The following is a 15,649-nucleotide window of genomic DNA, read 5'->3' as shown; positions in this document are numbered from 1 at the left end:
CTTGGAAAATAATAGTAAGAAAATGCACTATTTCAAAGTATTTTAAAAATGCTGTATGCCCTAAATGCAACGGAATATCCTCCAATCCTGAAATAACGGTCTAAAACTGAACTGTGTGAACAGTACATGCACAATGCATTCATGAGTACCTATGGGATTTACTCATACCAGTAACATGCGTTATATAAAAGACAATTCGATGTTGTGAAAATAAAAGCAAAAAAAATGACTATAAAATAGATTCAATTTAATGCTAAAGTCTGTACCAGGTGCTCGTATGTACCGTTCAAGAAAACAGGTCAGTGACTGCCTGCAGCAGGTACGAGGATTCAGTTCTCTGACATGTCAGTGAAATACTAAAGATTGTGCAGAGAATGCATTTCCTTTCTAGTTGTGTGGTTATGTAGTTTATAATAATTAATGGGGTGTGAGGGGTGAAGCCCACACACAGATATGCAGGGATTTTGTTCAGATGAAGCTATAACCTATGGTTTTCATTCAGTTCTAACTTTGTCTGGACATGACTTGACCACTCATAGCAGAATCGAAATATCCCTTCATTGCACTCAAAGTGAGTGGAAACTGAAATGATACAAATGTGTCCACATTTTTAAGATCATTTTCCTTATTCGATTCAGCCAGAAAGATTTGCATGTTTGATTTCCAAGACACATGATGAAATTCAAATGCTCATATCAGCATTTCTGGATCCAGACATGTAAATGCACTGATGTTAGTTTCATTGGTTTATATTTAAAATTTTTTTTTATCCAATCCTATTAGTGGAACTTTTTACTAGATATTTATACTCCACATGCTTTATATATTAATAGAAATGTGTGTCTCTGTGTAGAAAAATATAATCAGGTGGCATACAAAACTGTAAAGTTAAGACAGGAAAAAAAACAAGGGAAATTCTCTGTGCTATGATCATGAAATCGATGAGCCTGGGATTGGAAAAGGGAAAAAAAAATCACTAAATACAAAACAGATAAATATGTGAGCCCTGAGATTCCCATAACCTCAGAACACACTTCGTTTAGTATTAGACACATATTATTGTTTTTAAATCACAGCTTTTGTGTGTTTTTGTTGAACTGCCATCCAGTCTTACAGCTTTCAATCATGTAAGATAATTCTCTCCAAATAATAAAACATAAAAAGGATTAATTTAAGAACATCATAAATTAAATTACAAGCAAAATATTCTGCCTCACTACAGACTGTCTACTATATGTGAAATGGCTAAATTAGTCAACAGATACTTTTGAGTTATTCTTTTTCCTTACTTCTGAAGTTAAATGTCAGTTTCTGAGTAGAGCTACATATACATACATACATATATAAGATGAATTTCAAAAATAGGAATGCCGTTGACATGTTTGTAGGTACACCGAGGGAGATTGTTGACAATACTTTATATCAAAAACAAGTTTACAAACAAATAACAGTGCAGAGCTTCATCTGTACAGAATCTCTTTCTACAAATGCAAGGCAAGGATGGCCCTTGAAGTCAAAACACAATTCATACACCCTTCTTCATCTGTGTGCAGAGAAAAGTACTTCTCATCAAATAAATAAATTTTGCAATGAAAAGGAATAAGTACAGAATGATACAACCCAGAGATCCAGACGACTGCAGGTAGGAATGGTTTTAAAATGCAACGATAATATAATTTCAGGTGTTTTGCGATATATTAATTAAAACCCTTAACATAAATATTTCTGATATAGTAGAATTCAATATATTAGAGTACTGTGCAAATCCATACAGTTTCTTCAAGTATATGAGAGGCAGTTGAAAAGACGTCCTCTTTACTCAGCACTAAGGTTGTTTCATCAGGCAAAATGTAGAGATGCAGCGAGCTGATTGTAAGGATGGGTACCACTGGTAATTAAAAGAGATGTAAGATGGCAGTACCAGCCTTTCGTGTGGACGAGAAGACAGCGGACTAAATTAAAAGTACCACTCATTACTTCATGATGGTTTTATGTGTGGTTAATACATTTTTGGTTAGCTGCTTCTGTCCTATCTAGTCATCCCAAACTAGTTCCTGCAGAGGAAGAGGGAAAAAATAAATTACTCATGGCACATTGTTTTTTTAACTATGAAATTTCTGCAAGCATTTTTCTGTATAAAAGTGATCATGAAATACAAATGATTTAATTTCAAGCAGAATTACATATTTTAAAAGTGACTTTGTGCACTAAGGTTGTAATTAGGAAGTGTTGAGCCTTAAAGTAGGACTAAGTGCGATTTGTTGATAGAGAATACAATGGACATGGTTAAAGATGGTTGCAAGATAGGACTTGCGCCATTTATCTGTAAAAAAACAAACTTATTTCACCAGGAGCAACTGTTTTTGCATAGGATGGTTGTAGGAATGAGACTAAACATTTTTTTATCAGTAATAAAGCAAACATGTTTCACCATGTGTAGCTGTTGTTGCATTTGACAGAACCACAGTACAAATGAATTTTAATATACTGAAATAGATTTTTAGTGACATGTATCCTCTGACTACTCTAAATACTGGAGTCTAGTATCAATTGGCTTTGCTGAACAGAAAAACTTGCCATTTCTTATATTATTATTTATTTAATTAATAAATGATAAGTAACACACACACACACACACACACACACACACACACACACACACGCATGCACGCGCAGACACACACGCATGCACACACTCACACGCACGTGCGCGCACCCACTGACACACACACGCATGCGCACACACACACACACACACACACACACACACACACACACACACACACACACACACACACACACACACACACACACAAACTCACTTTTTCCCCAACAAATTAAAATAAAAAAAAATGTTGGTGTTTGTCAATAACTTGTTTCTTATAGGTTCATAGGTAGATACTAGGCTATTGGCCCTAGGGCCTATATAAGCCTAGCCAAAAAATGTACCTTGGCTTTCGCCACCCAAGAAAATTATTTTCCTGTGCCCCTGTCGAGCAGAGCCAGAGAAGTGATCCCTGGGGTGAATTTCCCATTTCCCATCAAAATACTCTGGGTTCTGCTATTGTCAAAATAGATCATCTATCTGTTAAATAAAACACCAAGTAATCAGGATATAAAGATTCAGTTTTGACTTGCTAAGTTGCACTCACAACGTGAATTATTATAAACAATCTCTAGTTCCTGCTGTGGACTTATTTTCCTTCACAAGTAATGCTGACAATTTCTAACATACATTGAATAATTTGAATATCTACAAGAGGTTCTCTGGTTCTATTCCTGGCTGGGTTGCCTTCTGTGTGGAGTCTACATGTCTTCCCTGTGTTAATGTGGGTTTCCTCCAGGTGTTCTAGTTTCCTCCTACATTCATGCAGTAGATGGACAGGATAGTGTAAACTGGCCATAGGTGTGAGTGTGTGTGCGACTGTCAGTGGTACGGAAGAACAACAGTGGCAGGGATAGCCATCTGGTGGTGTGAAACTTGGCTCTAGATGACTGTCACTGCTGAAGTGACACCCCAATGGCATGTGCAAAAATGGGAGAAAAGGGTTACGGATGGATGGATCAGTAATGGCAATGGCATCCGAACTGAGAATGGGAAACAATACAAGCATGAAAGTGAAATGGGATCATTCCCAACTCCCACTTCAGGTACTGGCATAGCCTGGTGTGCTGCCGCTGTAGAGACTTTAGACCTAATATAACCAACTGAGCTTTAATTAGTAGGCAGTGGAGTCAATAACTGAGGAAGGGAATCTTAGCGACTACTGTCCTGCAATGTTAGGCAAATAGTGGAGACTTCCATTGTGGAGTCTGGTAAGTAAGGCTACCAGCTCTGCATGTTTAGAAAATGACAATATACCAGACAGTTGTCAAAGATGTAGGTGTTGTTGATCTGGGCAATATGAAGCAGTGCTGGTGGAACTAGGCTAGATATATGGTGCACCTCACCTCACTGTGTATCATGCTTTCTGATTCCATCTCCATCCACAAGCCACGAGGAGCTTGGCTATCAGTGGCAGTGATGGCCAATGGAAACTAGAAGTGGCCACAGAAAAGGAGAATATCTAAAACAGGAAGTAAGAAGCAGAGGACTAATAACACAATGAGGTAAAAAGGCTGATGCAAAATATGAATGTGGTATCAGAATTACTGGCACTGCAGAAAGCATATCAGAAACAAGCTGCACTCATATGGAACTGCATAAAGCAGTGCATCTTATTTAATGCATGTCAGAAATCAGCTGCACTCATATGGCACTGCACAAAGCAGTGCTGCTTATTTAATGCATGTCAGAAACCAGCCGTACTCACATGGCACTGCACAAAGCAGTGCTGCTTATTTAATGCATGTCAGAAACCAGCTGTACTCACATGGCACTGCACAAAGCAGTGCTGCTTATTTAATGCATGTCAGAAACCAGCTGTACTCACATGGCACTGCACAAAGCAGTGCTGCTTATTTAATGCATGTCAGAAACCAGCTGTACTCACATGGCACTGCACAAAGTAGTGCTGCTTATTTAATGCATGTCAGAAATCAGCCATACTCACATGGCACTGCACAAAGCAGTGCTGCTTATTTAATGCATGTCAGAAATCAGCCGTACTCATATGGCACTGCACAAAGCAGTGCTGCTTATTTAATGCATGTCAGACATCAGTTGTACTCCTACAGATTCAGATGACTGCTAGGACTTGAAATGTACTTCTAAGAGGCTTCTACATCTTGTTCAAAATCCTCATTTCTTGTGCTGTACATATCACATTTTTTCAGCTCTTATCTGTACAGCATTTATACCTAAAGGCTGGCTGCCTAGCTCTGCTTTACAGAAGGTCGAGAAGAAGAAATCTAAAACCTTCTAATTTCAGAGATTTAAAGGGACAAAGATCCAAATCTGCTTAATGTCCCCTTTATTTTCTTTACAGAAGTCTAAAAAGGTGAAAAAAGAAAATAATAAACAGCTCACATATAAGATTCAACACTAAAAGGAATGACCATACTGCACCTAGAAGATTTGGTTTTATTCGACAACAAATTTGCAAATCCATATTTTAATACATTAGATAAAGAAAACAAAAGCACATGGTCAACACTTCTGTGTAAATGATGCTCTAAATAAATATGCTATGTAACTTAATCAAAGCCCTTATCAGCCGTCTTAAAGAAATTGCTACTAGATAAAGCAATTAAATCACAGGGCCTGCATCATCAAGTGGAGGAAACAGAAAATGTACCACAACACAGGAAGAGTGCCAGTCCACAACTGACAAAACACCATCTTCTAATATGCTTCAACTCCAAATTAACAAAAGAAAAAAAAAGACCTTGAAGCATTGTGATGCCCCTGCACTGGCCCAGTAATCAAGGAGTCTAAATCCTCACCACTAGCACCAGTGAGGGACATGCACATTGGGAGGATAACAAGTACACACACAGTAAAGTATAATTTCCCTTAAGAGCACACAGAGATCACAGTCAGTCTGGAGCTGGTTTCTCCCTCTCTCTCCAGATCCCCAATAAGAGTCCCCACTGGCACAGCTATAGGGTTAATATCTCAGCTGAGTGGTCAAGCCAAAACCTCCAGCACCCTCTCTGTCCAACCAGTGCTTCGTGTCCCTGCCCAAGTAGCTGACAAACACACATAGTTTGAGATTTTATTTATATATAAATACACAGACACTCCTGGGGAAGGTTGGCACAGGTTTACTAGCTATGCCCCCTTCTGCCCAGACTATAGGGTAGTAATCACTGGCACCAACTACCCTTACTTATCAGCTACTATAAGGCCCTTCCTAAAGGGTGACAAATCGTACTGTGTAATGTTACTATTATCCAAATGGTAAGTGTGTCCAAGACTTTTAAGGCTATTTAAGAGTGGCCTGTACAGTGTCAACAAATACATATGCAAGTACTCTCAGAGCTTAAATGTCTCTAAACAAACCAGCCACAATTAAAAGGTTTAAATATATTTAATAATAAATAATAAAGGAACAAGACAATACTCAATAACTCAATACAGTGACAGCAAGACAGTCTCACATAAATACAGAAAACATCTAAACTAATCTTTACTGTATTCCTATCTATATCTAAGAGATACTATGCCCTAAATGTTTTACGTACAGAGCCAGACAAGTGCTGATCAGAGGATGTCAGATCCAAAGACAAATACAAAATGCACAGACTCACTCTCTGTGATAATTCACACACAGACACACACACACACACACACACACACACACACACACACACACACACACACACACACACACACAAGTTGACTTGTACTTGGGCTCCTCCTCTGGGAAAAAAAATATTTCCTGCTTATATTCCAAGCAAGGACTGAATCCTACACCTTTAACAAATGTACATTTTTTTGGAAGATACACTTGTTACACATTTCAACATTTCACATTTTGTAACTAATTAGTGCAAAAATTGAGTAATCAAGGTAGGGTATGAGTAACTCACTGCAATTTATTACAGACAACTAAAGTTCTCATTAAGATAATGATACATGCAATCTCCCTTCTATTCTGAAATGTGCATTCTGTACTTTCAGACCACCAGTGAGACATCCTCTGACATTGACCAAATACCTAGTAAAACATTGTGTTTCAGAAAGCTGTATAATTCGTTTTTTTATCATTTATACTTTTACAGGCAGTATTTAATCCTAAAATTTACCTGCTAATAATTCTATCTTGTTCCTCTCCTAGATGCTCTAGGTACTTTTTTACTGCTGGTTCAACCCTACACCCACCTGCAAGCCCCACCATATTTTGGCCTGTGATGAGTGTTTTTTCCAAGGACGCACTGGAACCATGGACATCCATTAACTCTCAAACCGTGAAGCAAATAAGTATGTTCCAGCTTAGTGTGTTTTTAATTTATTTGTTTATTGGCTTCCCAGCCCACCAGAACTCGCAATCCCCCTCTCTTCTTGCCTTTTCTACTATCTGACCCTTAACAACTGTTTTCTCCAATAATAAAAGTAACTGTGCTTCGGGCCACCTTACTCAATCCCTTTCACTGATTTCCTGTCTATGACAAGGCTTTTTTTCTCCTTCCTATCTTTAACTTAAAATTACTACCTTGCACCCCACTAAGTAATTTCTATGCATGTATATTTACACTTAAGATCTTACTCTAGAGCTCTTTCCTTCCCAAAGTTATAGCTTAATCCTTACCCAAGCCTCGGGTCAACTGTTTTTTTTTTCTGTGGCATCCTTTCTCTTTCAGATGTAGCCCCACTCCATTCACCCTTACTGTGCTTGGGCTATCTCCACTCCCCTACCCTACTCCCATTCCCACCCACACCTGCTTCCATCAGATAAATACTAACCCTAACCACTCCCTTTATGACCTCACACCCTACACAACATGTCATGGCTCAGTACCTCACACCCCTAGAAACAAATCACAGCCTAGTTTCATCATACCCCTGACAGCACAGCACAACTTTATACTTCCTCTCTCTCTTTCTACCCCTCCTACTTCTCAGCTGCTGTTTTGCACCCCCTTATATCTCCACACACACACTTTTTTTCTTTTTTCTTTTTCATCTTACACCCCTTTCTCTTGGCCCTTTCACTGACCCTCATCACATTCCCATTTCTACTTGTATTTCTTAAACTAATGTATTCCTGTCAACCTGCTAAGCCAACAGTCTCCTCCCCCAGAGCATCCTTCTCTGTTCTATACCCCACATTACTACCATTTTATTTACATGAAGCACTCTTTTACCCTAACCGATCTATCAGTAGTGGCATTCCATTATAATGAACCTAATAAAACCTATCATCTCTATCGCACCCTTATTACCTTTACTAATCCTAACCCTGCATATGACCTCCTTTTACTCCTATCATCTCTTTCACTACCACTCTCCAACTCTGCCTATCACAGAGACTCACTGCAACACCTGGGACACTATCCACATCTTCCCTTAATTATCCAATACTTATATATCACTTTATTACTCTTTCAAATACTTTCACTCCCATAAACCATCCCACTCTTTTAATGAACAGAACAATTTTTCCTCAAAGTAAAGTTCCTCACACACCACTATCTCTCTGGGATTAAACATCAACCTGATGTACACCCAAACCCAGGCCCCTCTCACTCAACTACCTCTATTCCACTAGATCTCCCTAAAATAAATACTAAGATCTCACACAACCCACCCCCTACTTGTACTACATTTCAATCTTAGAAGCCTTATTAACAAAGTTCAGAAATTTCATGCTGCCCTAGCCCTGTACTCCACTGGCATAGCCATAATTACAGAAACTTGGCTCGAGCCACACATAAAAACTGAAGAATTTCTTAATCCTGGCTACAGTCTTATCAGACTAGACAGATTATCCAAACATGGTGGTGGTATTGCTATAATGTTTAAGGACCATCTAAATTGCATGCCTACATATCAACCCTCATAAATCCATTATTATAATAGCAATCTACCTTCTCCTGCAAACAACCCCACTCCTATTGAAAATATCCTAGAATGGGCCTCCTCCACTTTTTCCCAAGAAACTATAATACTCAGTGACTTTAATCTTGACTGGCTTTCATGTTCCTCCAAAACCCCTATCAACTTCATTAACCTATATGACTTTACTCAAAATATTTCCCAACTAACACGTATTGACAAAGTTACCAACAAGCACTCTTTACTTGACTGGATCTTAACAAAAAAATCCAAAAACAGTTATGTTACAGGATGCCTCCCTGATTCCCAACCTATCTAATTAGAAAATGCACCCAGAGTATCAAGAAGTCCATTTATCAATATATTTGCAATAAAAAACAATTCTCCCCCACTCTATTCAACACCCTGTTAAGTGAACACGACTGGTCACCTCTAAAAACAATTGGATCTTGCAGTACAGTATTTCAATAATACCTTCCTGAAAATAATCAATAACTTTGCTCCAATCAGGAAAATTTGTGTTAGGTCCAAACAACTTCCCTATCTATCTAAACAAACTATCCATCTGATTAAACAGTGGGATAAAGCATGGACTCTTTACCACAAAAAGAAAAATACTAACAATCAGGCCTCCCATCGACAACTCAGAAATCTTGCTAAATGCAAATAAAACATGGCAAGCAAGCCTACTCACAATCATGCCAACTAAAATACCAAAACAATCCCCAAAGATTCTGGCAAACAATCAATCTCCTTCTTAACCCTGGAAAGCCTACCACCCCAGCAGCAACAACTATTTCCCTTAAGACTGCATAGCCACCCAATTCAACACCCACTTTATCTCCTCTATTACCTCATTAGTTAGCAAAACTTTCAATTCCACACTTTCCATACCCCCTGCAGACCCCAATACTTCTCCTTTCTCTCTTAGACCAATTAAAACCAAGTACATACAAAGTCTCCTTGCTAAAATATAATCCTGTACTCTTGCACCAGATCAAGTACCAGGTGAATTCCTAAAAATTGCTGCTCCATCCATTGCCTACCCTATATCTATTCTTATTAACCGCTCCATCTCTGAACAGTATGTTCCTCTTTTTTGGAAAATATCCCACATAATACCCCTTCATAAAGGAGGACCCTCTACCGACCTTTCCAACTATAGACCCATAGCTATTCTGTCCCCACTTGCCAGAATCTTAGAAAAATGAACAGATATTAGACGACCTCCTTCAAAATAACTTATTATGCAACACTCAACATAGCTTTTGCCCCAAACATAATACTAACACTGCACTCATAAGCTTTACCAGTACTGTAAATTACCTTAAAAACAAACACCACCTTGTCTCTGCTACCTTCCTTAATATGTCAAAAGTATTTGATACAGTATCTCATCAAATTCTCCTCAACAAACTTGCCACTCTTAATTTCAGCCCTGAAATCTTATGCTGGTTTCACAGTTATCTCTCTAATCATAAGCAATCTACCTTATGGGAAAATAAGCTTTCATCTCTATCATCCATTAATGTTGGCATCCCACAAGGCTCTATCCTGGGCCCACTCCTCTTTATCATTTTTACAAATGATCTTTATGCCACAGCTACACATGCCTCCATCATTCAATATGCAGATGATGCTTCCCTTATCTGCTCCGCCCCCACCTTAAACAAACTCCAAGAAAAAACTCAGGCTGCCCTCCATAACATCTAAAAGTTCCTATCAGATCACCAACTCATTTTAAACCCAAACAAAACCAAACTTACGGTATTCTTTAATTCTCCCAAAAAAAGCACCCCAACACATCTATCTATCTTTGCCTCCAATGGCACTATAATTGAACCCATGGAACACAGTAAACTTCTCGGTGTTACCCTAGACAGCAGCTTAAAATTTGACAGACATGTTGCTCTAACAATAAAAAAAGTTCATATAAAACTTGGTGCACTGTATAGAGCTAAAGCATTTCTAACCAAGCATGCCAGAATAACTACAGCTAGGACTCGTGTCCTATCCACCCTTCTCTAATTCTCACAAGTCTTTACAAACCTCCAGAAATCAGACTTAAATAACCTCGAACCCTGTTACAATAAAAGAGGTAAATTTGCTGCAAACCTCCCCCATAGATCCCATCACTGTATTACCCTACATCAACTCAGCTGGACCGAACTCCCTAATTTACTCACCCTCAACCAATTAGTAGTAGCCCACTCTGTTGTCCATAAGCCTGACTACTGTCCATCCCTTTCTGACCTTGTTCAGCGTTATTCTAATCTTACCTTGCTGAGGTCAGAGATAAAACACTGCTCAAGGTTAACAAAACCCACAACTCTTATGGGGACTCCTTATATTCTCATAATATAGCCAAAACCTGGAACTCTCTCCTACAGCACCTTCTATCCACCGCTGAGACACAACAATTCAAACAGCTACAAACAGACTATTTCTGAAATCACTGGCTATGCTCCTGCACCTCCTCTGGTTAATTACTGTCCCACTCTGCTCCTCCATCTGTACTCTAAGATTATTCTCTACTCTCAACCTAATTCTTAGCAACACTGCTCATTTGCCTAAAAAAAAATTGTAAAATACTATGAATGTGAATATGACCTGAGATATTGATTTTAGTGTATTTGCAATATCTGTTTACTCTCTGATTATTATACAGTATGATTTATGTTTTACATTTTGAACTCTTTTACTGTGTACTGTTTTCAACTTTGCTATACTTTTGTATTTCTGTCTAGTCTATTGTATGCTTTTATACTACAGTCCTTATTTTAATATCTTTGTAAGGTACTTTATGTAATGCTGTTTAACTATTGTAACTTCACTTGGGAGCTTTTCTCCCCGGGTCTCTGCTGAAAAAGGGCTTCTCGCCCAGCCAGACACTACCCGGTTATCAAATGCAAATAAATAAAATAAATAAACCTCATTGCTTAACATGGTTTCTATATGCCTTTATGCTGAAACAGTTTACTTAATCTAGAAATGTTTTAAGTATTAATATGAAAACATATTCTGTCATTCTGCAGTGATGAAGACTTTTTAGAATACCAACGTTTACTCTCATCTTCAAATTACTGCAACAAGATTTTTGGCCATGGAAAAAATCACTCTAGAGTAGTCATTTGGCATCAGGTCTAACACTCTTCTCTGGTTGTTAAGATGTAAATCAATATTACTGGCCATTGTTAATTTCTATGTTGGCTCTTTGATTAAAGTCCTATATCATATACTATGTGTTAGTGGACCACTGGAAAGAAGATTTCACATAAAATAACTGGACAATTGTGCTGCAAACCCATCAAAAACAGTTAAAAATGCTCCAAAATGTTTGGAAAAAATTTTGCAGACTATGCTGAAATATGGAAACGGTCTGTGTGATCTCTGCCTAAGGAAAAAATATGTTCTGTATTTCTACTACTGTTAACAATCCATGTCTTCTGATTAATAATATGTATATGCTTATACAAGCAAAACACCTTTTATTTATTTTTGCCTAAGCATTTTTTGTTTTTGCATTCTATGTTGCATGTGTCACGCACGCATGCACATTTAACTGTATGAAAGCTCATTCTGAAACATTTAAAAACAGCATTAGTGGTTCATCACAAATCAGGTAGTTACAGTGAGGTGACAAAATTTAAGTTTCATTTCTAGATGAACCAAATAAATGGTGCTGTTCATGCTAAGAAGGAATTATTTCATTTAATAGAAACTGAAACAGAAGTGAACCGTAAGCAGATACTGTATAGATAGAGAGGTGTAGGTAAATTGAGTGAATACACATTTGTGTGACACAATTCACCTACATATTTTGATCAAAGTATAAAAATTCAAGAAGGCATTTGTGTGAAAATAATTGGTTTAAATAAAATATGTGTGAAAAAAGAACACTGACAACACATTCATCAGAAAGGAAAATTGTTGGATTTGTCATCTTGTATAAAAGGTTAACTAAAGGTGCTTTTGCAGGGAGACAAGTGCCCTTGCACCCACCCATATGCCTGCATTGGGGGGGGGGGGGGCTTGCCCCAGCCCCTGAAATTATATATATCAACTCCATGGTTACACCTTCTGTGTGGAGTCTGCATGTCCTCCCCGTGGTCGAATGGCGTTCGAAAGACATGGGTGAATGGGCGTGCCTTCGCTGAAGGTTGGGCGTCGGGCTGGCAACTCGGCACCATAAAAATCTACTGCCAATCATTAGTGGACCGGAGTTCCGCTGTGGCGACCCCTAACCGTAAAAAGCTGAAAAAGACAAACATCTCCATAGTTACACCAGTTCTAAGAAGGGAAGAATCTCTCAAAACCAGGGAATCACTTCCTGTGCTATGTGCTGGACACGTCACTAGGTGGTACTGCTTACAGCATTCCATTGGTGGACACTATGTTCCATACAGCATATTTCCTGAATATATCAGGCAATCCATGTAAGCTGACATTCAGATGTGATTACACCAATTATTTTCTCACAAATATCTTAACGCTTTAATTTTTTGATCAAAATGTGTAGATGATTTGTGTCACACAACTGTGTATTCACTTAGTTTACTTACATCTATATATATAAATATATATATATATATATATATATATATATATATATATATATATATATATATTTTATATATATACACACATACATTCATACACACACATACATACATATATAGAAAAGCAAATGTGCACACATACACATGCATGCATACATAAACACAGTTACACATTCTTTTCAACTGCACATTCTCCTGTAAAAATACTTTTAAACAGTTCAGAAAATAATTTTATCATCAGTCCATTTTAGGAACAAACCTTTCAGTGTCTTTATTCTTCAAGCTTTGCATTCCTGCTAGTGGCCCTATATAAATGACAGCATATATACATATAATTAATAAACTCCTCCTTGGGATAAGAACAGAAATGTATTATTTTCATATGTTCACAATGACTGCCTGTACATAATGCTCTATCGATATTAAGCATGTATGAACAATATGTAACATATTTCTGTACTACAGAACAGTTCCATATGAAGACAATTAGTTTAAAAGTTTGTAGAATATGTACAAGGCATAAAGCACCCCGAACCCTATACCATTGCTGTGTACAACACTGCAGAGCAAGAATGGCAAAACCCCTGTTCTAAGGTAGGCTTTCAGTAGCATTTACTTACTTATATTTGCTTACCATATTGACCAATTTCAGGTTCAGCCCAGGTGAAATGTAAAACATTTCACAAAAAAATATAAAATGTAAGCAATAACAAAGTAGTTCAGATTATCTACTTAGAATAAAAAATACTATATATACATTCTAATGAACAACCCAGCCACTGGGGATGCACAATCCAGTGCATTTCTTCATGCTAGTCCCAAGTCCGGATAAATGGGAAGGGTTACATCAGGAAGGGCATCCAGTGTAAAACGTTTGCCAAATGACATGTGGACGACAACACAGATTTCCATACTGGATCGGTTGAGGCCTGGGTTAGCAAAAGCTGCCACCAGTACTGTTAGCCGACAGGGTGTTGGTGGAAAATGGCTACTGCTGGCCGAAGGAGAAGCATAACAAGGGGGGAGGCATGCCTGATGGCAGGAAGAGAGGAGGAAGGTTAATAGAGTGGTAGTGAGAGTAGGAAATTTGAATGTTGGCAGTATGACTGGTATAGGGAGAGAGCTAGCTGATATGATGGAGATAAAGAAGGTTTATATATTGTGTGTGCAAGAGACCAGATGGAAGGGGAGTAAGGCCAGGTGTATTGGAGACAGGTTCAAATTGTTCTAGCATGGCGTGGATGGGAGGAGAAATGGGGTACTGGTTGTCCTGAAAGAACAGTATGCCAAGCGTGTTTTGGAGTTGAAAAAAGTGTCGGATAGAATTATGTTTATGAAGCTGGAAATTGATGGTGTGATGATGAAGGTTGTTAGTGCATATGCTCCAAAAATTGTGTATGTGATAGATGAGAAAGAAAGAGTTTGGCGTGAGTTGGATGAAGTGATGGAGAGTGTACCCAAGGGTGAGAGAGTGGTGATTGGAATGGATTTTAATGGGCATGTTGGTGAAGGGAACAGAGGGGATGAGGAAGTGATGGGTAGGTATGGTGTTAAGGAGAGGAATGCAGAAGGTCAGATGGTAGTGGATTATGTGAAAAGGATGAACATGGCTGTGGTGAATACATATTTTAAGAAGAGGGAGGAACATAGGGTGATGTACAAGATTGTTTAATGATACCTTGGAAAGTGAGAGCATGCCTGAGGAGTGGAGAAGAAATGTTTTGGTACCATTTTTTAAGAATAAGGGTGATGTGCATAGCTGTAGTAACTACAGAGGGATAAAATTGATCAGTCACAGCATGAAGTCATGGGAACGAGTAATGGAAGTTAGGTTAAGAAGGGAGGTGATGATTAGTGAGCAGCAGTATGGATTCATGCCAGGAAAGAGCACTACAGATGCGATGTTTGCTCAGAGAGTGTTGATGGAGAAGTATAGAGAAAGTCAGAATGACTTGCATTGTGCCTTTCTGGACTTAGAGAAAGCATATGACAGTGTGCCTAGAGAGGAGTTGTGGTATTGTATGAGGAAGTTGCGAGTGGCATAGAAGTATGTAAGAGAAGGTAGTGTGACAGTGGTGAGGTCTGCGGTAGAAGTGAAGGATGCATTCAAGCTGGAGGTGGGATTACATCAACGATCATCTCTGAGCCCTTTCTTATTTGCAATGGTGATGGACAGGTTGACAGATGAGTTCAGACAGGAGTCCCTGTGGACTATGATGTTTGCGAATGACATTGTGATCTGTAGTGAGAGTAGGGAACAGGTTGAGGAGACCTTGGAGAGGTAGAGATATGCCCTAGACAGGAGAGGAATGAAAGTCAGCAGGACTAAGACAGAATACATGAGTGAAAAGTTGGTGAAAGGTGGATGAGTTTAAATACTTGGGTCAACAGTTCAGAGTAATGGTGAGTGTGGAAGAGAGGTGAAGAAGAGAGTACAGGCAGGGTGGAGTGTGTGAAGAAGAGTGTCAGGAGTGATTTGTGACAGACGGCTACCAGTAAGAGTGAAAGGGAAGGTCTACAAGAGGGTAGTGAGACCAGCTATGTTATATGGGTTGGAGACAGTGGCATTGACAAAAAGGCAGGAGTCAGAGCTGGATGTGGCAGAGTTAAAGATGTTAGATTTGCACTGAGTGTGACAAAGATGGACAGG

At 38.6% G+C, this 15,649-nt stretch overlaps 1 protein-coding gene across 7 annotated transcripts in view; it reads right to left on the bottom strand.

Annotated features, from left to right (window-relative positions):
• Positions 1-15,649, bottom strand: part of RAP1GAP2 (RAP1 GTPase activating protein 2) — a 2,340,619-nt gene that overhangs the window by 2,457 nt on the left and 2,322,513 nt on the right. For all 7 annotated transcript variants that reach the window (XM_044054262.1, XM_044054256.1, XM_044054258.1 and 4 more), the window contains 2 exons: positions 13,259-13,304; positions 1-2,054 (listed from right to left, as the gene is read on the bottom strand). The exon at positions 1-2,054 is cut by the window's left edge and continues 2,457 nt beyond it. In XM_044054262.1, the coding sequence (XP_043910197.1) occupies positions 13,296-13,304 (9 nt within the window). In that variant the 3' untranslated portion in view covers positions 1-2,054; positions 13,259-13,295. The remainder of the gene's footprint in view (positions 2,055-13,258; positions 13,305-15,649) is intronic.

Source organism: Protopterus annectens, chromosome 13.part0 (assembly GCF_019279795.1).
Source record: "Protopterus annectens isolate FY-2018-M chromosome 13.part0, PAN1.0, whole genome shotgun sequence".
In the NCBI taxonomy this organism is placed as follows: domain Eukaryota; kingdom Metazoa; phylum Chordata; order Ceratodontiformes; family Protopteridae; genus Protopterus; species Protopterus annectens.
This window is presented reverse-complemented; position numbering and strand designations above follow the sequence as displayed.